At 44.8% G+C, this 21,629-nt stretch overlaps 2 protein-coding genes across 3 annotated transcripts in view; both read left to right on the forward strand.

The window, feature by feature from the left end:
- Positions 1–21,109, forward strand: part of LOC138628786 (zinc finger protein 638-like) — a 34,549-nt gene extending 13,440 nt beyond the window's left edge. The window contains exons 2-25 of one of the 2 annotated variants that reach the window (XM_069712017.1): positions 5,294–7,016; positions 9,040–9,101; positions 9,571–9,600; positions 9,997–10,187; positions 10,818–10,907; positions 11,291–11,445; positions 12,135–12,350; positions 13,117–13,215; positions 13,482–13,519; positions 13,617–13,663; positions 14,150–14,181; positions 14,311–14,430; positions 14,759–14,890; positions 15,072–15,113; positions 15,338–15,475; positions 15,642–15,806; positions 15,938–16,372; positions 16,455–16,961; positions 17,055–17,219; positions 18,287–18,506; positions 18,620–18,970; positions 19,336–19,461; positions 19,814–19,935; positions 20,794–21,109. In XM_069712017.1, the coding sequence (XP_069568118.1) occupies positions 5,294–7,016; positions 9,040–9,101; positions 9,571–9,600; positions 9,997–10,187; positions 10,818–10,907; positions 11,291–11,445; positions 12,135–12,350; positions 13,117–13,215; positions 13,482–13,519; positions 13,617–13,663; positions 14,150–14,181; positions 14,311–14,430; positions 14,759–14,890; positions 15,072–15,113; positions 15,338–15,475; positions 15,642–15,806; positions 15,938–16,372; positions 16,455–16,961; positions 17,055–17,219; positions 18,287–18,506; positions 18,620–18,970; positions 19,336–19,461; positions 19,814–19,935; positions 20,794–20,850 (5,263 nt within the window). In that variant the 3' untranslated portion in view covers positions 20,851–21,109. The remainder of the gene's footprint in view (positions 1–5,293; positions 7,017–9,039; positions 9,102–9,570; positions 9,601–9,996; positions 10,188–10,817; positions 10,908–11,290; positions 11,446–12,134; positions 12,351–13,116; positions 13,216–13,481; positions 13,520–13,616; positions 13,664–14,149; positions 14,182–14,310; positions 14,431–14,758; positions 14,891–15,071; positions 15,114–15,337; positions 15,476–15,641; positions 15,807–15,937; positions 16,373–16,454; positions 16,962–17,054; positions 17,220–18,286; positions 18,507–18,619; positions 18,971–19,335; positions 19,462–19,813; positions 19,936–20,793) is intronic. The other variant, XM_069712018.1, reaches the window with a different exon arrangement.
- naf1 (nuclear assembly factor 1 homolog (S. cerevisiae)) overlaps positions 1–21,629 on the forward strand; it is a 104,484-nt gene that overhangs the window by 39,922 nt on the left and 42,933 nt on the right. The window lies entirely within an intron of this gene.

Here is a 21,629-nt window from a genome sequence, read left to right on the forward strand (position 1 = left end):
TAGTTCCGATGATGAGTGCAGGATACAAATAACCGGTTAGTTCAGGGTCTGGAGGACAAAACATGAGACATAGACATGCTGGTCTGAACAGTTCTCAGTGTGATCGGAAAACATCTCAATAAAAATGCTGTGGAGAGGAAGAGACAGTGGACTATATATTATTACACAGTCCAATATTTAGAGAGAAAATAATAATAAGATTGAATGAATTTGAGCAACTTTAGTATTACCTAATGTTTTTTTTTCTTATTCAATTGGCTCTTTTTTTTATTTAGTAATAATATTTTACGGGTAGTACGGCTAGTTTTATTTTATTGTTCATAGAAATGTAAAAGAAAGGGTGTTAGTCCACTCTTCCAGATCAGTAGGTGGCGGTAGTGCACCTTAAAGCTTCTTTACCAACCGCCAATAGAAGTAAAAGAAGAAGAAGAAGAACGGAAGTGAGCGCTGTTGTTGCTGCTGATGGCGGAGTTCAGGTCCATGGCTACGGACTGAAAAGGATTCGGGACTTTCCGGTAACAACGATCACTCATCAACTCATTGTGAAAGGTATTTGCTGGTTGCGTTATGTACACAGACACGGTGTGAGTTTCCCTTCAACGTAACGGACGTTTCGGTTTGCTTTCTTCTAGCTAACGTTGCTAGCTAACGTTGCTAGCTAACGTTGTGAAAACCCCAAAATGGCTGGAATGTGTCCGTCCGTCCGGGGCCTCGTCTGTCCGTCGGGGGGCCTCGTCTGTCCGTCCGTCCGGGGCCTCGTCTGTCCGTCGGGGGCCTCGTCTGTCCGTCCGTCCGGGGCCTCGTCTGTCCGTCCGGGGCCTCGTCTGTCCGTCGGGGGGCCTCGTCTGTCCGTCCGTCCGGGGCCTCGTCTGTGGGCCTCGTCTGTCCGTCGGGGGCCTCGTCTGTCCGTCCGTCGGGGGCCTCGTCTGTGGGCCTCGTCTGTCCGTCGGGGGGCCTCGTCTGTCCGTCGGGGGCCTCGTCTGTCCGTCCGTCGGGGGCCTCGTCTGTGGGCCTCGTCTGGGGGCCTCGTCTGTCCGTCGGGGGGCCTCGTCTGTCCGTCCGTCGGGGGCCTCGTCTGTGGGCCTCGTCTGTCCGTCTGGGGGCCTCGTCTGTCCGTCCGTCCGGGGCCTCGTCTGTGGGCCTCGTCTGTCCGTCGGGGGCCTCGTCTGTCCGTCCGTCGGGGGCCTCGTCTGTGGGCCTCGTCTGTCCGTCGGGGGGCCTCGTCTGTCGTTTCCCCGCGGCTCATTAGAAATGCAGGCTGGACTCCTCCTTTGCCTGTATTAGTGTTTGGTGTGTGCGCTCCTCCACAGATTAAGTGTTTGGTGTGTGCGCTCCTACACAGATTAAGTGTTTGGTGTGTGCGCTCCTCCGCAGATTAAGTGTTTGGTGTGTGGGCTCCTACACAGATTAAGTGTTTGGTGTGTGGGCTCCTACACAGATTAAGTGTTTGGTGTGTGCGCTCCTACACAGATTAAGTGTTTGGTGTGTGGGCTCCTACACAGATTAAGTGTTTGGTGTGTGGGCTCCTACACAGATTAAGTGTTTGGTGTGTGCGCTCCTACACAGATTAAGTGTGCACGTTGCCGGATTTTTAAACTTTCAAAGCCAGCAGTTAAACAGATGAAACCAGGAATCGGTCCCGGTCCAGAAGCGCTTTTTCGGTCTCCAGCGCATTTCCCACGGGCTTCACGGAGGTGCGTGTACTTCAGCACTCAAGATGAGTTGTCTCCGACAGGAAGAGACACGCAGGTGGACATCTTGGTTGTTCCGTCAAGCCTCAGTGTCTCTGAATCGGTTTGACAGCTTCTCTTTCCTGTGATGTAAAGTGGAGATTTACACAAAGAGACGGCATCACGAGGCTTGGTCGGACCAGATGTCATGAGTTGGGTTTAAGGCAGCACACTGGTCAGAGGTTGTGGTTGGAACCAGCTGGTCAGCCGGTTCCTGAGGTTTCATCCTTTTCTCTCCTCCAGCTGCAGAGACGTGCGGGTCGGGTCGAGCAGTGATTTCCAAAACTGGCCACAGATGTGTCTGGTTGTCTGAATTTTTCGTGTACGTTTCAAAGTTGACCTTAAATTCCCCGTAGGATGCAACGACTGGAAAACGAGGCCCTTATGAGCCGGATTATATTCCCATGTTACCATGGGAATATAATCCGGTTTATAAAGGCAAATGAAGGTGTACAGAGGACAGATGAAAACAGATGTGATGATAATAACATCTTAAAGTCATCTTGTGTGTGTGTGTATATATATATATATATTCCACACTTAAATACTCCCTACTGTGGGATTAGAGGGAAATCATTTATATGCTCCATATATCCTGTTCGATGCCTGATCACAGGACCGGGAGCACGGTGACCCTTTGCTGACTAGACGTGTCTTCTAATCATCGCTCTGACTAAATCTGTTTTGACTCTCTGTGGCGGGAACATGTCCTTGCGAAGCTAGATTGTGAACGTGTTTGTCATCGCACTCCTCGTCTTGATTTTTTTTTTTTCATGTTATGCCTCCAGACAATTCCTCGTCGGAGCGTTTTTCTGACCCTTCGGCTTCACTGTCTCACTGGTGCTTCTGGTTAACGGCCATAAATCAGATGAATATAAGCTCATACAGTGTTGGTGTCCCAACGTGTCTTCTGTTGAGGTGATGGAATAAGTTTGGTCTACTTCATTTTTTTCCCTTTTAAACCCCAAAACTTCAAACACGGCAGGCGGCGCTCCTCTCTGGACTCTTTCTTCATTCTCCGTGTCTTTGTCCTGTTCCTGGATGTACTGCAGCCACTGGGCCTGGTGCTGTAATTTAGGGTGATGTGTCCCTGTTAGTCATAGTTTAACTAGATTAACTCTAGTTTAGTGAGGATGTATATTTCACTGCCTAACGAGGAGTTGCAGCAATTGTTTCAGCAACGAAAATCTATGTTTACTACGTCTTCATGTTCTGTTGCATCACACCAAATGCTTACAAGGATTGCTGAGTGCAAACGCTCTGGTTCAGATTATCTACAGTGGAGTTTGAGCGTTTTGCTGAAATAGAGAGAGATCACATGCTTCTCAACCGATGGGAACATATAATCCACTTAAAACCACAAAACACGTTTCCACACAAAGTTGTCAGACCGCAACATCAATGCTTATTACCACTAATGTTGCAACTAACAAAGCTAGCCTGTTACGGGCATAGTTTCTGTCCTCTGATCTCTGTGTCTCACTCGGGGGAGATCGTCCACTCGTGAATCGGTTGCGTTGATGGCATCGTTCTCACAGACGGGTTAAAAATTGAATAGATTAAAAAAAAATGCTGAATTGGATCGCCAAATGTACTCGGGCGGTCGGCAGCATACCTGAGTAGCCTGAGTAGCCTGTCCAAATACGTCTGTGTGGGAAACATCTCGTTCAAACCGAACTGGGTCACGGGCCGCTGGTCAGAGCTGACTCCAATCTGGAATGTCCTCGCGGCCGTCAGGACGAACGATTTGGACCCCAAATCAGCACAAATGTCCTCAAATGTGGGGCCAGCTTCAGTCTTCATCTACTGACAGAAGGTTTACTTGCAGTGCTTTAAGTCTTCGTACATTTTTAACGACACCCTCAATTCACATTTGTCTGTTCAGAGAGTTCAGATAAATTCTACAGTTGTATTTATTAAACGAATGAAAAGCACTGCAAGAAGTCAACACGGTTTTTTTAACAGCAAGACATACTACGGCTCGCCTTTTCCAGCTGAAATTCTTTTTTATTTGCTGACCTTTTTGTTATTTTTTTTATTCATAGCTATTCTGTCAGATCACAGCAGATGTTCAGCCATCGTGTCATCAGCTTTTAAACTTTTTCCCGCAAACCTGCGTTTTGTTTAAATGTTGCATTGCTTGCAACTTCAATTAATCTCTTTCACCATTGTGTCTTCAGAAGCTAAACAACAAAATAATCTTCTTGCCCAGCAAGCAAGCATAACTGTTCCCCAAAAATATTTGGTCAAAATTTGGTCAAATTGATCTATTAAAAGGAAATGTGCCCTTGTACACTCAATAACTTAACAAATATTGCGCACATCAACATAGTGTTATCACATGTGGCGCACATGCATAACTTTATTTCATGTAAAATAATGTCTGACATAGATGACCGAACAGACTAATCTTCATTTTAAGAAATAAATTAGTAGATGTTTTTCTAGGGAAAAAGAATTACCCTTTGTGTCTAGGTTTGTAGGAAAAAGAAGAGAGATTGAATATAGGTGTTGGACAATATATCGATATTATATCATATTATGAGACGAGGTCATCGCTGTAATAATTTGATATGACATCTGTTTTTGGTTTTTTTCTTTTCCTGGTTTTAAAGGCTGCTTCCCAGTAAAGCCGTGTAACTGTCTGAACTCACGAGACTGTTCTAGTCGTTTTATTATTATTCACCCACTCGGTCCATAAATCCACATTACAGATGATTATTCATCAAAAATATTACGATATTCTTTTTATTTTTTATATCGTCCAGCTCTGTTTGGATACTGATACCAAAATCAAGCTGACTGTTTAAATCACAGGGACTTTGTGATATCTGCTGATAGTCGGGGGCCTGAACAGTGTCAGCCTATCGTAAGTGGACTTGTGCATTGAGTAGTCAACATGCTTAGTTTATTCTTACCGTTATTGGATGTTTTCTAGCGTCATGCAAATACGGTAGGCTGCACTATAGTTCTCTGCTCGTTCACTCTGAACGTGATCCAGGATGTGGTAAGTGTCATTCATGCTCTCTAAACATCGGAGTGATCTCGTGTTCCCTGCAGCCAATAAGCAGGGAAAACTGCATCATGTGCTTTTTTTTCTGCTGTGAACATGTTGACAGGCTTATGTCATGTTTGGACAAAATACTCTATATTGCAATGTTGAACATGCATTGTAGGCCAGCAAGTGTTGCTTTGGAAGCATATTTATAATGATAGGATTTTTTTTTTACTGAGGGCCAGAGGGTAGGCTTGTTCGTATCGTACCGATTGGTTATTAAATTCATATTCGCTGTTTGGAGATTTTCATGCTTTTTATGAATTGGTTGTTGCATAATGTTGCTTTTCTTTCCCACCCTGAAAGAAAAGCAAGGCGGACGTTCTCAACTACAGGAAACGAGATCTCAAAGTTGACCACATTTCTTAATGATTGGACAAAGACACGTCACAAACCAACTGAGGACTTAAAAATTGTCTGGAGGGAAGAACCTGGTTGAAAGCTACTTTTGAAATTAAAAATGGAATCGTGTTCATTTGTAATAGTATATTTCTGCTTCCCACCTCAGCCTCGCTGTGCACACAGAGAGTAATTCACACCTCGCACCCACCCTTCGCTCGGAGCTCGGTGCAACATTCTCCATCGCCAACAGCACACGAGGGACTCATTTCATATTTGGACCAGTGGCCGGCGCTGCTGTAGTGACAGCTCTCCGATTGGCTCAGATCGAGACTCAGGCACAGATCGCTCTCCAGCAGCTTGCTACTCTAGCGACCATCACGGTCGGCAACCGCTGTCACAACAGCAGGTTTGCTGCAGCGTTACCGCCTCACCCGGCTCTGCTGAGTCTTCGCAATAGACAGCAGGTTTCGACTGTTGGGTTTAACGTAAACGCAAACAGTAAGACTTACAGAACCACGCAGTCGTGTCTGTCTGCCACCATGTACCACCAACACCCCCAGCAACAGGGGTCACAGCCCTTTTCCAATGGACCCCGGCCTCCTCATCATCAGCCACCTCAAAATCAGCATCAAACTCACTCTAACATGCAGGTGATGGGTTTCCAGTTTCCTCGTCCCACCCAGCTCCCCGATGAGCTCGAGTCCGCCCTGGCTATCCGTGGCGGTAGGGACATGGACCACCGCCAAATTGACCACATGAACCGACCGAACCAACACCAGAGCCAAGGGTCAGGTTCTGGGATCAATCAACATGGAAACTATGGCTCTAACCCAATACCACTCCCTGCTGATAGTCAGCCTGGCCACCAGCAAGGAGTCGACTGGTCAAACTACCAACCTCCAACTAAACTGTTTGCCGGTCCTCCACCTCATGCCAGCCACCAGTCTCAACAGCACCAGGGGCCTCAACAGCACCAGGGGCCTCAACAGCAGCCTCAGAGCAGCCAAGCAGGAACAAGACTTCCAAACTGGACTCCCTCTGTAAGTGACTTATCGTCGGCCCAATCTCGGCACCCGCTCGGTGGCGGTGCGGACGGTCAAAGTATGTACACACCGGAGAGTGCGGGAAGTATCTTGGCTAGCTTTGGACTTTCAAATGAGGACTTAGAAGTGCTGAGTCACTACCCTGATGATCAGCTAACCCCAGACACTTTACCGTTCATACTCCGGGACATCCAAATCAACAAGTCAGGCAACCAAAAAACGGGGCCTTCCATTTCCTCATCCTCATTTTCGCGCAGCATCCACGACATGCAGCTGCCTCCTTCCCACTCCGCCGAGGTGCCCAGCCTTCTGACTGTTACACAGACCGCCGGTAAAGTCATTGACTATGGTCACGCCAGTCGGGCAAAGGACGAGAGCAAGCCCAGAGAGACTTTCAAAAGAGAGCAGCTTTCCAGTGAAAGGACAGTTAAAATCTACCCGACCCCGTCATCCTCCCAATCGGCACCAAAAGCAGATAAAACTGAAAGGCGGCAAGTTCATTTGGAACAAATGGAACCAGGCAAACACGGAGACAAGGACTACCGCAGGACGAGCAGCGACGCACACAAGAGCGGTCGCTCACCAGGAAGAGAATTTCCACCGGCACCTAAACCCCGTGTTGTAGACCGAGACTACCGGCGCGACGCAGCCAAACCGAGGCCCTCGTCAGAAAGCAGGAGTGAGACTTCCTCAAGACAGTCGCTGTCCTCTTCATCCGGCTCAAAACCACACAGCAGCAGCAAGAAGTTACCCAACCCCACCATGATAAGTGATTTCTCAGCTGTGTCTCCAAAGGTGTATCCACATACCTGCTCCCTGTGCCACATACAGTGTGATCAGGAAAAGGTGAGTGTTAACATGCCCTCATATCAATGTCCAACAGTTTTCCTGAAAAAAAAAAAAAAAAAAAGTAAACCTTCAAATATAGAATTTTAGTCTGCAACCTTTCATTACCTGTGCAGTTGTCAAGATTTGATTCTGATGACTTTACATTTTTTGTTGTTGCATGGGTAATGTTTACCTTGAAGTAAAAACAGCACAGATCACGGAGATTGTAAAAAAAAAAAAAACTTTTGAAAAGGTTCAGTCACACCGAGCAGGTCTTTGGTCGCGCTCTGGAGCCGTCAGTGGAATCCAGCCATTATTTCTACACCTCTGCTTTTTCCGTTAAGACATGTCAAAATGTCCGGTTCAAAACATGGTCTGTTGCTGGTAAGATGACAGCTACAAGAACACTTCATTTTACTTCTTGTGTTTCTCTTTCTTCGGAGACCAATGAATCTATTGTTGCATTTAGCAAAAATATGATGTGGATGTGTTTTATTTGATTGGCAGCTGTCTCGGCCTGTCTGCTGTGTAGTCGTCATACCGCAGCTCCAAACAGGCTTTCTTTTTATTGCCAAAATTTGGATGGCTTGACTTTAATAAGCAAAAGAAGCAGGCTTTAAGAATCCCTTCAGAAACCAAAGGGTGATGGAGCTGCTACTACAGCCATGCACAACACGGGTGAAGTAAAACTTGTAAAGGTTCTCCAATAAGGCAGAAGATTCCTCAATTTTTGGGGGGGCTATAAAACATGTTCTGGTACTAACACTAACTTATTAAAAGAGAAAACTTTGGAACAAAACTTTTAAATCGTAGTTTCCCAATTCAAGGTTTTAGGTGCAAATCTATAAAAATGGTCATAGAGAAGTATATGTGGAGAATTGCTTTCGTTAATTAAGCGGGCCTGAATTGATGATTTTTTTTTTTTTTTTTTTATTTGATTTTTATAAGTAGACTGCCAGTCTTAAGATCCCATGAAATGTACAGTGATGAAATTCAATACATATGCATATTTTATGAACTCAAGTTGTACCATTAGGTGTAAGATTAACAATTCCAAACAATTACATTACATTACATTTTATTTCTATAGCGCTAAATCACAACCCGTTATTTCATGGCAGTTAACATGTTTAAAGTTACAGCAGAACTTTACAATATAACGATAACCACATCACAGATTTTTAAACAATCCTGTTACTTTGCTTTTTTTCATGGAATAAAACTACAGGTTTTTTTTCTCCCAAGTGATATTTCATTGGATCATACTGGGTTATGACTTGGCTCAATCTGTAGCTTAATCATGAAATATGTCAAATTGGCAGTAAGTTGGTGTTTCTTATGGCATTATAACATTTCAAATGTTCAAACAGTTTGATTTTATATTGCTTTAAATATAAACAATAATACTCAACAGTTAATTAAATAAGTTATTTCAAACTGACCAGCATAATTTTAAAGGTTTCCCAAAATATATGAATAACTAATCCTGAATCATCAGTCTGTTGCATATGATCTGATGATGATGTGTTATGATCAATGTGAAAGTGAATGGAAGGTTCTGAGTTTTTTAGGTTTATCTGAGTTGTATAAAAGCTTTTAAACTTGTTAAATATATATTCATTTGTTTTTTCTGTTTTTGACCTGGTTCTCATGTGACATGAGCTCCATATAGAATAGCAAACAGGCTGGTGAGCAGGGAACGGTGTAATAAAGGACTAGTTTGTTTGTTTGTCAGTGATGAATGTTGTATTAATGGTGACGGTTGACGTTAGCAGAAAGTAGAACTAATATAGAAGCTGTTTACCAAGTAAACATCTGAAACCATCTGATCTGATGTTCAGCAGCAAGAATAAAGCATCGCATTGTATTTCTGCTTTAAACTGGGCCTTAACTGAGTTCAGGGCTGGTACACATTAAACTTACTCACAGTAAGCGTCTGACTGTAGATACAACAGTTATTGTTTTGTTGATCTTTGGTCAGGATTATTTCCATCTGTTTCTGATAAAGACGTTTTCTTCTTCCGTTTGTCATTTTTTTCAGGACTGGGTTGAACACGTTAACACCGTCAACCACACAGCGGCCTGCAGAGACCTGCGCAACAAGTGAGGACATTATAATGTGTCGCCGGAGCCTGAAGAGCTGCATGTTTTGTTTGGGATGTGCAGTCAAAAGCTGTCACATGAAGTTATTAATAGAAATTTTCATAAAGCATTTTTTTGATAAGGGAAACAAACTCTTAGAAACAGCCCAGAAATGCTTTTGGCTTTTCAAGTGCGTCTGACATGTTGCGTGCTTCACTGTGAACCTGAATTCACTGATCTAATCCAACATATCCTCCGAAAACATTCCCAGGTCTTTTGCTTGATAGATGCTTCCCTTTCCTGATAAACTCATTTACTGCGGCAGTCTGAAGGCTCACAGTGGGCTTGTTTTAGGGTTTGTTATTTTGTTTTTTTGTTTCTAATATCAATAAAAAGCATAGATTTGTCTTCGGTAAGTCTTTCTAAATACAAGTTTTGAAGACAGAAGATGTTGACTGACATGCTGACAGGTGTTTGTGTGTCTTTGAAGGTACCCTGACTGGAAACCAAACCTACCAAGGTCAGTTGGACTCACGTTTCCAACCATGTGTTTTTTAGCTCCTCCTCCTTTCAGTTGACTTTCACAAACATTTCAGATGAACCTAACTGTGCAAATAAAGTCAACATGGCCTATTTACTGTTAAAACTGGGTCACATGGGGTGTCAAAAGTCAAAGTGTTGCAATCTTAAGTTGATCTATTTCCCAATCAATGACTACGGACACTGAAACACATTTTTGTATTGACAACAGAATAGTGAAACCAGCCTGGTTGGTGAGACAGTACAAAAAGAAGAAACATGAAAACCAAACTTTTGGCCTTCAGGCTGCCGTGTGTCTACTTGCTGTGTGCATGTGTTCTTTCTGAGGCGATGTCACCGGTTCCAGCTGAACACCGGCATGTTGTGTCTTCCTCAGTCGGAGCGGACGGTACGGCAGCCGGGCTCTGTGGGATCCAAAGGATCACTCTCCATCCCATTCGCTCTCTCGATCCCTGTCTCACTCTCCGAGTCCTCAACACAGTAAATACCGAGCGGACAGCCATCCCAGCAGGCCACACGGGAGGCCTTACTCCCCCCACCGCCCCCCCCGTCACCCACACTACCCAGGTAGGGATCTGCTGGAGGCTGCGCAGGAGCACAACATGGGCAATACAGAATTTAGAAAACACTCTTAAATAGTTCCCTTCAAAGTTAGAAATAGTGCATGTCCTGAGTTAATTTGCTGATTAGGTGGTATTGGACTATTGTCGGATTTAATAATTTCCTACTATTGGGCTTTATTCATTCTAATTCATTTCCCACCATTCACTTATTTATAAGACATTTTACTGAAGGTACAGCAGATGTCCATCATCATGTAGTAGAATGGTAGAAAAGTAAGCAGTCAATTAAATACTTTAACACCTGCATAAAGAAAGTACAGAAGAATGTTTGAGATGTTTTCCAAACCTCAGCTGACGATGGGAACGTTTCTCCACAGATTTACAACCAGACACAAAAACAAGATGCAGGCGTTTGGTTTTTGAAACGGCTCCAGCTGTCAAACATAACTAGAACTACAAATCTGAAAGTAGATTGAGTAAAAGTTTCCACAGTCCTTTATTTCTGTAGGGGATGTTAATGTTGCGTTAAACTTGATATTAGCATATGTTGACCACTAAATGACTCGGATCAGGGAATATATACACGTAGTCCCCGCCTCTAAACGCAGACAACCTCCTCTCTATCTGTACTAAGAACGCCGGCATCGGTTTGAGCCTCATGCCCACCGAGTCCCGTCGTCCTCCAGAGAGCACTGGCCCGAGAGAAGGGAGAGGGACCCAACAGGTTAGTGACTGTCTGGTTTGGTTTGGTTTTGCTTTCTACACGTTAAGGTAAGCGTCGTCGTACGTAAAATCTTTGACATTAACATCAGGGTCATCATCAGACTTTTCCACAATCAGATTTTAGTGTGTGCACATGAAAACAACCTTTCCTGGGTTGACACACCTGTAAGGCTTTCAACCCACTTTTGAAAAACTCAGATGCATCACCATCAGATAGAAAAGGTTCATGTCATAAATACAGGAGCTTTCAATGAGAAAACATTTGCTGGCTTCACCTTTTACAAACGTAGATTTAACAGTTACTCGATTTTAAATATGAATATTTCCTCACATTTCTTTTTTCCCCTCCTGTTTGTTTGCTTCTGATTCCGGCCGTGTCCACAGCACCTTTCTCTCGTAGTTTGAAGCGTCCACACGATGACGCCAGCCGTAATCCGTCCTCATCCAAAGTATGTCCGAGCTCTAAACACGGACCACCGCAGACCTCCACCAAGAGTTCCAGGGGCGTCAATAAGCCTGGAAGCAAGACAACTAAGACGGCAAGTACCAAAACCACTGACACTCGTGTGGTGTCACTTTAGCTGCCGAGAGCTTTACACAGCAGGCCACTTTTTGGACCAACAGGCACAATTTTACAGCTTATTATACAGTTGTTTTGGTATCAGCACTAAATGATTTATCCTCTGTGGAAAAGAGTTTTGTTTTTCTCCTAATTGTGTTGGATGAATAGTAAGATCATAAAAATGAACACAACCTCAAAACCTCTCCACCTTTTTAATCCACTATGTTCATGTAGTGACGTAGTAGCAGTTTACTAATTCAAATTCATCATTGAAGGTAGATTTATTTCATTTAACTCTTATTAAACTATTTCTGATGTCAATATATTGAGTTCTCATGTAGTCAATTATAGTTTTACAAATATTAAAACGGTAGTTCCCAAACCAGCCCGAATGTCTGATCTGACTGCAGAGAAAATAGCTTTCACACCATTTCAGGAGTTTCCAGTATTTTCTGTTTGTTAGTGAAGCTTACCGAAGCTCAAGTTGAACTTCAGTCAATTCAAGAAATCATTTTGTTCTGGTGGATGTTGATAACGAATTATTGTAATTTTACAAAGTTACCAGGGTGTTTTTATTTCATATTTTTTGTCACGTTTCTCAATCCAAACACATTGTGAAATAAACATGAATAAATCTAAAACGAAACATATGCTGTTGGTTTGTAGTCGGCCAAACCTCCACCTGCCAAGAAGAAGAAGAAGATGGTGACTCCGGCCTCCCAGGACTCGTCCGTTGCAGATCGTCTGGTTTATCTGACGGGCATCCCGAAGGACGCCACAGAACAGGAAGTTACCAACTTGGTCGGATCCTTTGGCAAGATCAACAACGTGATCCTCATGCCGTGCTCCGAGGAGGAGAACGAGAAGGACCGAGAACAAAAGGTGACATTTAAAAGTCCCTCTGAGAATTAATGATTCAACCAATCTCGGCAACATTTGGGACAGATCGCAATTCACGCAGTTTCTCTGCAATAACGGTTCTCAGCAGAATCAATAGAATAGTTTTACACGTCCTTCCAGTTATTAGAGATTGCACTTTGATATTTAAAAGTTATTTAAAGCACATTATGTTTACAGAAGATGTTGTTTATGTACACTATACTGCATTCATAGACTGTCTGTTTTGTAAAGTTACATCACTTTTATGACTTTCAAATTCACAGATTATAGAAATAACTTTTTTTTTTTTTTAAATGTAGTTTAAAAAAGATGAAAGTTATTTGTGATGTGCAGTAGGCTTAGGACATGGGTACATATGGCTCTTTCTTTGAGGTAGTTTAAAAAAAAAAAAAAGGCATTTTTTTGTTTTACCTTCACTTGAAATTTTGTTTTGCCAATTCCTGTTATATAACTGAAAAACATCACAAAAAAACTCACTAATTGCATTTTTAGAGAAACAGCTGCAGAATCAATTTTGATCGTAAAATTACAAAAACTCTGCAAAGTCCTGGAGGGACCGATGCACGTGCAACATGAGCTATTAATGCATCTAACAAGAAATCCAATTATTCAGATGATTTTTTTGTTTTGTTTTGTTGTTTTATGTCAAAAACCGATGATAGAAAATCTGTGAAAATATGAGTGTGTGAAAGAGTCCTGGTTCAAGTGTTTGTGCCTGTTTCCTCGTCATCACATCACCGTGTTCCAGGCGTCCGTCTGCATGGTGAAGGCTGAAGACGCTCAGGCTCTGGCTTCCTCCACCGACCTCTCCATCAGAGACCTGCTCATCACAGCTTCGGTAGCCAAGGTACGAACATGCGGCGTCGATGGAACCGCCTGTTGAAACGCTGTCGCACTTTAAACACCTGCAGCCTCCTCAGCAAAGCAATAACATGTCCTGTTTTTATCTGAGTTCATGAAGCTGTGGATGACCGTACATGCAAGGAGGTTGATGAAACAGAGTTATTTAAACACAGTACAGCGTTTTTCTCATTTCTGAATTGCATGTCTGTCATCTCATGTGCATCCTCTTCCAATATATTGGTGTTTTTTTATTTTATTTTATTTTATCAGAAACCTGAAGCTGGACAGCCGTCCAACGCTAACACCAGGTTTGTCACAGTTGTCATCATCTTGGTAATATTTGCCTTTATGCTGCAGATTTCAAACCCTCCTCATGTTCACTCAACAACATTCATGTCTCCACAGTAAACCTGCTGCAGGACAGGACCGAGCAGCAGCTGGGAATAACTCTGGTAGGAAGTCTCTGCAGAAGAATTCAGCGCTGGCACATTGAGAAATGCTTAATATATCAACTAATGTGTTAACCACAACTAATCAATAATAATTATACTCAGTGAATTCAACTGAGCTGCTAGTTTATTTGTCACATCTAACTGAAACTGCATAATAATCATCATTATATTTATTTTGGTTTCCCCTGTTTACAGAGGTGTTGATTTAACTGTGTGGTCCGTTGTGTTGTTGTTGTGTTGTTGTGTTATACCGACAGCCACCACGTTTATATCTCTGAGCAGAAATGGAACATTATAACCGGCATCTGCATTAACCTCATATTGGACTGAATACATTTTAGAAAGGTGGAGCCGATAAACCGGCAACCATGTGTCTCAGAAAAGCTGCCTGTTCTGTATCTTCGGCCTGACACGGGTTTATGAGGTCATGAGTTTATCAGGTTCTGCTGTTGAAAACATGCTAACTGTGTCCCCTCCTCCCTGCAGGACACGAGGCCGACCAGAAGACCTCCGACGAGGTACACCATTCACAGACTGATGTTTCATGAATTGGACATATTCTTCTATATCGTTTCTCTGCCTGTCAAAATGATTACTGAAATATCATTCAGGCATTTCTTTACATCTCAATCCGACGTCTCCCACAGAAGGGCGTGGTGTTGATCACAGGACTTCCTGACAGCGGCTGGTCGGAGAGCGACATTGTGGAGCTGGTCCAGCCCTTCCAGACTCCCTCCGACATCATCCTGGCCTCGCAGATAGGAAAGGTTAGTGGAGACGCTGAGTGATCTGAAGCTCTGACTGTTTCTAAGAGACCTGAAAATACCTGGAAACATCTGGAAACATCTGGACAACAGTGAAACGTGCTGCAGATGGAAGTCCTGACCTGTATGTCTACGTCTGTGTGATAATTACGGAAACTCAAAACATGAATCAGTGGCCATATGCTGTCTATGAAACTACAGAATATTTACTGTGTTGTTGATTGTTATTATTAATACTGATTGACCATTTCCTCAAAAGGAAAAGAAATCATATTTAAGGCGACAGAGTGAATGTGCATCAAAGTATTTCCAACATTGTGTTTGTGTTTAGGCGCTGGTGTCGGTGTCTGACGTGGACGTTGCTCAGGAGATGGTGAACGTCCACAACTCCACGCCGAAGAAGATCCAAGAGTGCGAGGTGAAAACGGTCCTCGTCAAACAGCGGATCGGCCTCAGCACTCCGGTACGGCTCTCCTCCGCCGGCCTCTTCCCACCACGCCGATCAGCTTCTCATGTTCTGTTTCAGCTTCTCACTTGTGACAGATTGGTTCTTGGATGTTAAGGCCTTTCAGCCACATTTCACACACTAATCTTTGTGTTTGTTTTGAACTTTGACGACTAATATTCCAAAACTCTTCACACAGGTGTCTCTCTATAATCTTCTGATGGGATCAGTGGAGCCATTAGTGAGTATTTCTTCCTGCGTAGTTCTACAACCTTACGATTGCATTTCATTCAGTTCAGTTCAAGCGTTTCAGTGCACATGAATAAAATAAAAACAATAGTAAGCAACAAAAATGTATGAATGACATGTAATTATTCACAATGTAAAGGGGTCAGTCTCAATGTGTCTTACTAACTTGAATATTATCCATTGGTCAATAATTGAATATTGCGTTTCATCTTGCAGGAGAGTGCAGCTCCGGTCGGCTGGAGCAGCCTGCTGGTGATCAGCAACGTTCCCGACACGCCGTCCGGCTCCTCGGAGGTCCAGAAGCTGGTGCGACGCTTCGGTACCGTCATCAAGACCCTCGTGCTCAACAACATGGTGTGTGGTGTGTGTGTGTGTGTGTGTGTGTGTGTGTGTGTGTGTGTGTGTGTGTGTGTGTGTGTGTGTGTGTGTGTGTGTGTGTGTGTGTGTGTGTGTGTGTGTATTTATGTGTCGATGAAATCTCCCCTGCCGCTGACGTGTCTCCGTGTCTCCTCCCGCTCAGGTCATCTGTGAGATGGCGACGGCGGCCATGGCTCTGTCGGTGTACAAACGCTTCCAGACGTTTCCGTGCATCATCCACAACAACCCGCTGTTCTTCTCCCGCAAGCCCGACCCCAAAGCAAACACGCCGACTAAAATCACCGCCGCGTGTCCCGACACATCCGAGGTCAGTCACCATCACGGCTGGAAGACACTCGGTCACAGATGTTCTGCCACCGGCATGAATTCCTGCAGCTTTAACTTGTGTCCAACAACTGAATGTAGGTGTTGATGTGACACCGCTCCGTCCCTCTGTAGGTGACACCTGCCAACGGAAAAGGCAGCCAAACGGCAGCAGCTGCAGACGAAGAGGAGAAGGAACACCAAGAGAACTCTGAAACTCCATCGGAGGCGACGGAAAAAGATGGCGATGGAACGGACGACATGCTGAAGAGCACCGAGACGCCGGGTGAAGCTGCAGGGACGGGAGAAGACGGGAGCAACGTCGACGACACGGAAAAGGAGGAGCTCACCGTTTCCGAGTGTTTGGCTGCACCAGACGCCGAAGCAGAAGCAGATTTGGTGACAGAGACGTCGGCCGTCGCAGCCGGCGAGGAGACGGCAGAGGAGAACAACGGAGTCGGTGCATCGGAAACAGGAAATGACGAGACTCCCGCTGGAGAAGAGACAAAACCATCGTGCTTTGATGGCAAAGTAGTTTCCCAGGAGACGGCCATGCCGGAGCTCCCGAAGGTAAAACACCCCGACGCGTCACACTGGAACCTGCAGCACACCAACCAGGTTTGACGTCGTTGTTTTGATCCCGTTTCACCAGGTGACTCAGGCCATGGTCGATGCTCTACTGGTGCAGCGCAGAACAAAACCAGCCAGCCATCCCGACAACACATCAGCGCCTCCTGCCGAGGAACAGCAGGAGGCGCACATGGAGATGGAGGAGGGCGAGAAAGGAGCAGAGGAGACACGAGAGCCAGCCAAGAAGCAAACAGAGGAGACGGAGCAGGAGGAGGTGAAGAAGCAGGACAGGGAGAGAAAGGAGAAGGAGGCCAGAAAGGAGAAGGAGGCGAGGGAGAGAGAGAGGAGGGAGAGGGAGAGGAGGGCCTGGGAGAAGGAGGAGAGAGCCAAGAGGGAGCGCATGGAAAAAGCCAGGAGGGAGAGGAGGGAGGAGGAGAGAAGGGAGTGGGAGAGTAAGGAGCGAGAGAGGAGGGAGAGGAAGAGAGCCCACGCTGACGGCTTTTCAGGATCCCGATCGTCCTTCAGGTCTGACGGCTACAAGCAGAGCTCGTGGAGGGATGAACGGCACGACGAGGCCGAAGCCAGAACGGTGAGAGGACGCTCGGGTCGGAACGGGCAGGAAGTGGGCTTCAATCTTTCTCCTCTCCAATTCTAACTGGTTTCTTCTCCGTCATGACATCAGGTTGAGGAAGAGGAGGAGCTCGATGAGTTCCCGTTCAACATGAGCGACTTTGTGACCGTAGATGAGGTCGGCGACGTGGCTGACCTCCCTTCTCCTACTGTTCCCATGGAAACCTCAGAGGGAGGCGAGGACGCTCCCACATCTGTCCAACAGAGCACTCCAGAGGTGTGTGTTTAGCTTCTGTACTGTTGGGAAAGTTTGTTCACCAGTCGGCGAAGCATTTTAGATTTTATGTTCGAAGTGAGAAGAAGTCAGGTCTACTTTGGATCTTCTTGTTTTCAGTTTCACTTCAGTGACTTCATGCTGCACATTTGCATCAGACTTCACGGATAAATTCATCCCTCTGTGTGTGCAGTGTTTCCTGCTGGCTGCCACACCAGATCTAAACAGAGCGTTTCTGACTCCATGTGGAGCGTGTTTTTCTTAATGTAGTTGCAGCAGTGGTCGAGTCTCAGCTCATTGCCGATTGGTTAAAGGCTGCTCTGATTGTTTCAAAGTTAACCTGAGGTCTACGCCCGGTAGGGAGAAAAATTAGGCCGATGTAGAAGTGCCTGAAGCTGCAATACCAGCGAGTGCCACTAGAGGTCGGCTCCAAAAAGCCTCCGGCTCCATAGACTCACATTCAACTTCTCTCATCAAATCCAAAGTGAATCAAATGTGTCCATCAGTTATCTCGGTGTTGTTAGCTAAAGTCACTCCTTCTCATACTTTTCTTCATCTGAAAATAATCCATCATTGATTATAAAAGAAGATTCAAGAAGACCTGTTTTTGGGGGCGTGTCTGTTTGATTGACAGGCCTGTGGTGCAGTCATGTTACAGCTATCGGTGGGCGGGACGTAGTATCGTCAGGTTTCCGATCAGATCGGTCAGATCCACCGCTGGCTCCTCCCCCAGCTCGTCCAAATATGGTCACTTCCTGCTCCAAACCGCTCCGAACTAGCAAAGATGGTGACGGACAGAATCTGAACTGGAGGATTCATAACGTTCACAAAACAAAGATGACATCACTGCTGGTTGATGACATCACTGATGGTTGATGACCTCACTGATGGTCGCTGCTTGATCCAGACGCAGATATTCACAGCAGTGCATTTGAGGAGAGATTATTTTTATTGTGCGTTTGCTGCAGCGGTTGTCTTTACTTTTCCTCTGCATGGTTATCAGTGTGTTTGACACTCTTAACTTCCACAGTGTGGTGACGTCATGCTCCTCCTTTGTTTTCTGTTTCCAGGACGTTCCCACGGAGGCCACAGAGACCCTGTTGAAGTCTGAGGAGCACATGTCAGAGTCTGAACATGTGAGCGCGCCCACAGCCGAGTCTTCAGACGGATCGGCGTTGCCAGATGTAACGGCCGGTCCGGTCCTCGCCGCCACAGCGTCTCCTCCACCGGCTTCACAAGCCGACCCGTCTCTCAGCCAACCGGAGGCTCCTGAGACTGACGTGGCACCAGGTCCAGGTACCGTCTCCCTCTCTGTCCTCACACACATTTCTACCTGAAATCTGTCACTGCACTTTTTAATTCTTTCCTCTCCTAATTTATTGTATCTGTTGTTCTCTACGTAGACGCGACCCTGAACGCCACCCCAGAGGTCGAGCCTCTCTCCCTGCCTGCCTCTGCAGCTCCAGCTGACGCCCTCTCAAACAGCCCAACAGCAGGTGGAGTCACCACGGAGAGGGAGGAGGATGAGGAACAGGACAATCCTCCTCATCCCAGTCAGGCTCAGGAGGAGGAGGAGGAGAAGGTGGAGGAGGAGGAGGAGAAGGAGGAGAAGGAAGTGGAGGAGGTGGAGGAGGAGGAGGAGAAGGAGGTGGAGGAGGAGAAGGAGGTGGAGGAGGAGGATGTGGTGTCGAACAAGCAGGAGGAGATGCAGGATGAGGACAGCAGAGAGACGAGAGATGCACCTGCAGAAACAGGTAATGTTTCATCTGATTTTAGCCTTCGTGGTTGCTTTTGTGGTTCAGTGACGTCCAGTCAGGACGTCCAGTCAGGACGTCCAGTCAGGACGTTCAGACTGACGGGAATGAAAGGAAGAGTTGAATCTATGTTTCTATGTTAATGAGCCCTGTGACCCAGCGTTCAGTGTTGTTTAACCCGCAGCAGGAGCTCCAGTATTACAAAGTATCTTCCTTATTTCTAAGCTGTTTTTGGATGAAGGCGTCCTGTTCAGGCATTTTATTTGTGAAGACATCTGGAGCGACATCGGTGTGACGTCATCTGGCAGAGAAACCACAGATCAGTCCTGTTGCACACAGTCTGAAGACATTTCTCTCTCTCACAGAAAATCAGGAGAGGTCTGAAGACCACGGCATCTCTGAAGAAGAGAGTCTGGAGACGGAGTTAACGGTGGAAACTACCACGAGGACAGACCCCCCCCTCCCTCCTTTTGACCCCAGCAACCCAGTCGGTAAGATGCTCATCTGCATTTATTCACACGTTCGTGGATGTTTGTGCTGCCGACGTGGTCCACGGTGTGTGGGACATTATGTCCTCTTGTAAAATACATTCTTGTAAATATGTTTTGAGAATGATGCACAGAGAAACGTCAGACTGACACCACACGGACTCATGAAGTAGATACTCTGAAAGTTGTCGGATGAATGAAGTAACACTGTTTTGTTTTTGTTTTGTTGACCTCCAGCAGCATTATTGATGACAGTTAACGTGTGTGTGTGTGTGTGTGTGTGTGTGTGTGTGTGTGTGTGTGTGTGTGTGTGTGTGTGTGTGTGTGTGTGTGTGTGTGTCCCTCCCTCCCACAGGTATGGAGTTCTTGGTACCAAAAACAGGTTTCTTCTGTAAGGTGTGCAGTCGGTTCTTCAGTGGATTGAAGGAAGCCGAGGTCAACCACTGCAAAACCCTTAAACACTACGACAACCTGCAGGTCGGTAACAAATGCACTCGCACACAACTGATTGTGTAGATGCACCCGGGGGTGTCGTGCTATCTGTTGAAGTGCGGGAGCATGCATGTGAGGCGTACGCACAGGCGCACACATGGGGGCGCTGACGGCTCGTTTCTAACGTAACCACTGTTCCTACGGTGACAAATCACAAGTACCTATTTCTATCACTTTAAAGTGAAGTAAAGTCAATGAGAATTATTTTTTAATTTTTTTTACGGTTCTTCTGGATTGCTCTTCCAAAATGTGATTATTGAATTTCAGTCAATAATTACAGTTACTGCAAATGTTTCAAAATAAAAGCTTTTTCCAGAAATGAGGGGTTTCAATCTAATGAAATGCTTTTAATGTGAAATATTACAGATGTTAAGTTTGCAGTAACTTGCGTGACTGTGCAAAAAATGCTGATCATGATGAGACCATTCCCTTTGTTTTTATGGGCCGTCCTGAAGGAGATACACTTTGGATTTTCAAACATGAAAATAAACTTTCAACCCGATCAAGAAAACCGTGAAAAAAATGATGGAATGAAATTCGTTCTCGTATTCACCAGCAGGATTGTCTCAGGAAATAAAAACCTTCCCAAACGTCAACTTTTATGTTTCTGGACATTGAACCTTTTTGGGGAACTTAAATGTCACTAAAGCAGGAGGTTTTGACATCAGAGAATTATTATTATTATTATTATTATTATTATATTATTATTGTGTGGAGATCGTGGACGGTGTGTGAAGTCGGATTTGTCAGTGGAATGAAATGAAAACGTTCTTGTCTCTTTTATTCTATCGGCTCTTTCTGTCTCAAGTGTCTCATTCAGTTTCCTTGTTCATTCCCTTCTAGAAATACTTGAAGGTGACGGAAACATCGAGTGTGACTCCCAAACCAAACTCCAGCTGAATACAGTGAAAAACCTCTTCAGATGAATTTAGCCTTTTTTCCTTCTACAGTATTATGTCCTCATTTCTCCCTAAGGGTCCACATCTTCACATCGGTGTGTTTTAGTTTCATGTCTTTTATCAATTTAAATATTTGGAAGCAATTGTTTTGGAGTTTTTTTTTTAATTATTATTTAAGAGTAAAACAGTAGAAACTGTGTACAGTGAATGATGGCTGCCTGCTAGAATGGTGCACAATAAAATGTTTGTATTAAACCGCCCGATGAAGTCTGTGCCCTCAGTCATTTGTAGTTTTAATTTAGAGAAAAAAATATAAAATAATTCAGGTACCAGCATCATATAAATGATGACAGTCTGGACAAATAGTGCAACAACTAACAATAATGTTCCTCAACGTAAAACTGCAAAGAATTAGTGGATTTCATCGTCTACGGTTCATAATATCATTAAAAGATTCAGAGAATCTGGAGAAATCTCTGAACACAAGGGACAAGGCTGGAAACCAAGATTGGATGGTGGTGATCTTCGGGCCCTCAGGCAGCACTGCATTAAAAACACTATTCTGGAGTGGAAATCACTGCACGGGCTCAGGAATATCTCCGAAAACACAAGTTTGTGGGCACAGTTTATCGCTGCGTCCACAAATGCAAGTTTAAATGGTGCCGACGATGGATTACTTGGAACATTTTATTCCTTAAAATGTGTCTGTTACAAAACAGCAGGAGGGAGTGTCAGTGGGCTGCAGGAGTAAAGAGAGATGTTGTTTTAAAAAGGCATACC

Source organism: Brachyistius frenatus, unplaced genomic scaffold (assembly GCF_029030835.1).
Source record: "Brachyistius frenatus isolate BFR_SWC_R1_liver_20210118 unplaced genomic scaffold, ASM2903083v1 Contig_105, whole genome shotgun sequence".
NCBI classification, from domain to species: domain Eukaryota; kingdom Metazoa; phylum Chordata; class Actinopteri; family Embiotocidae; genus Brachyistius; species Brachyistius frenatus.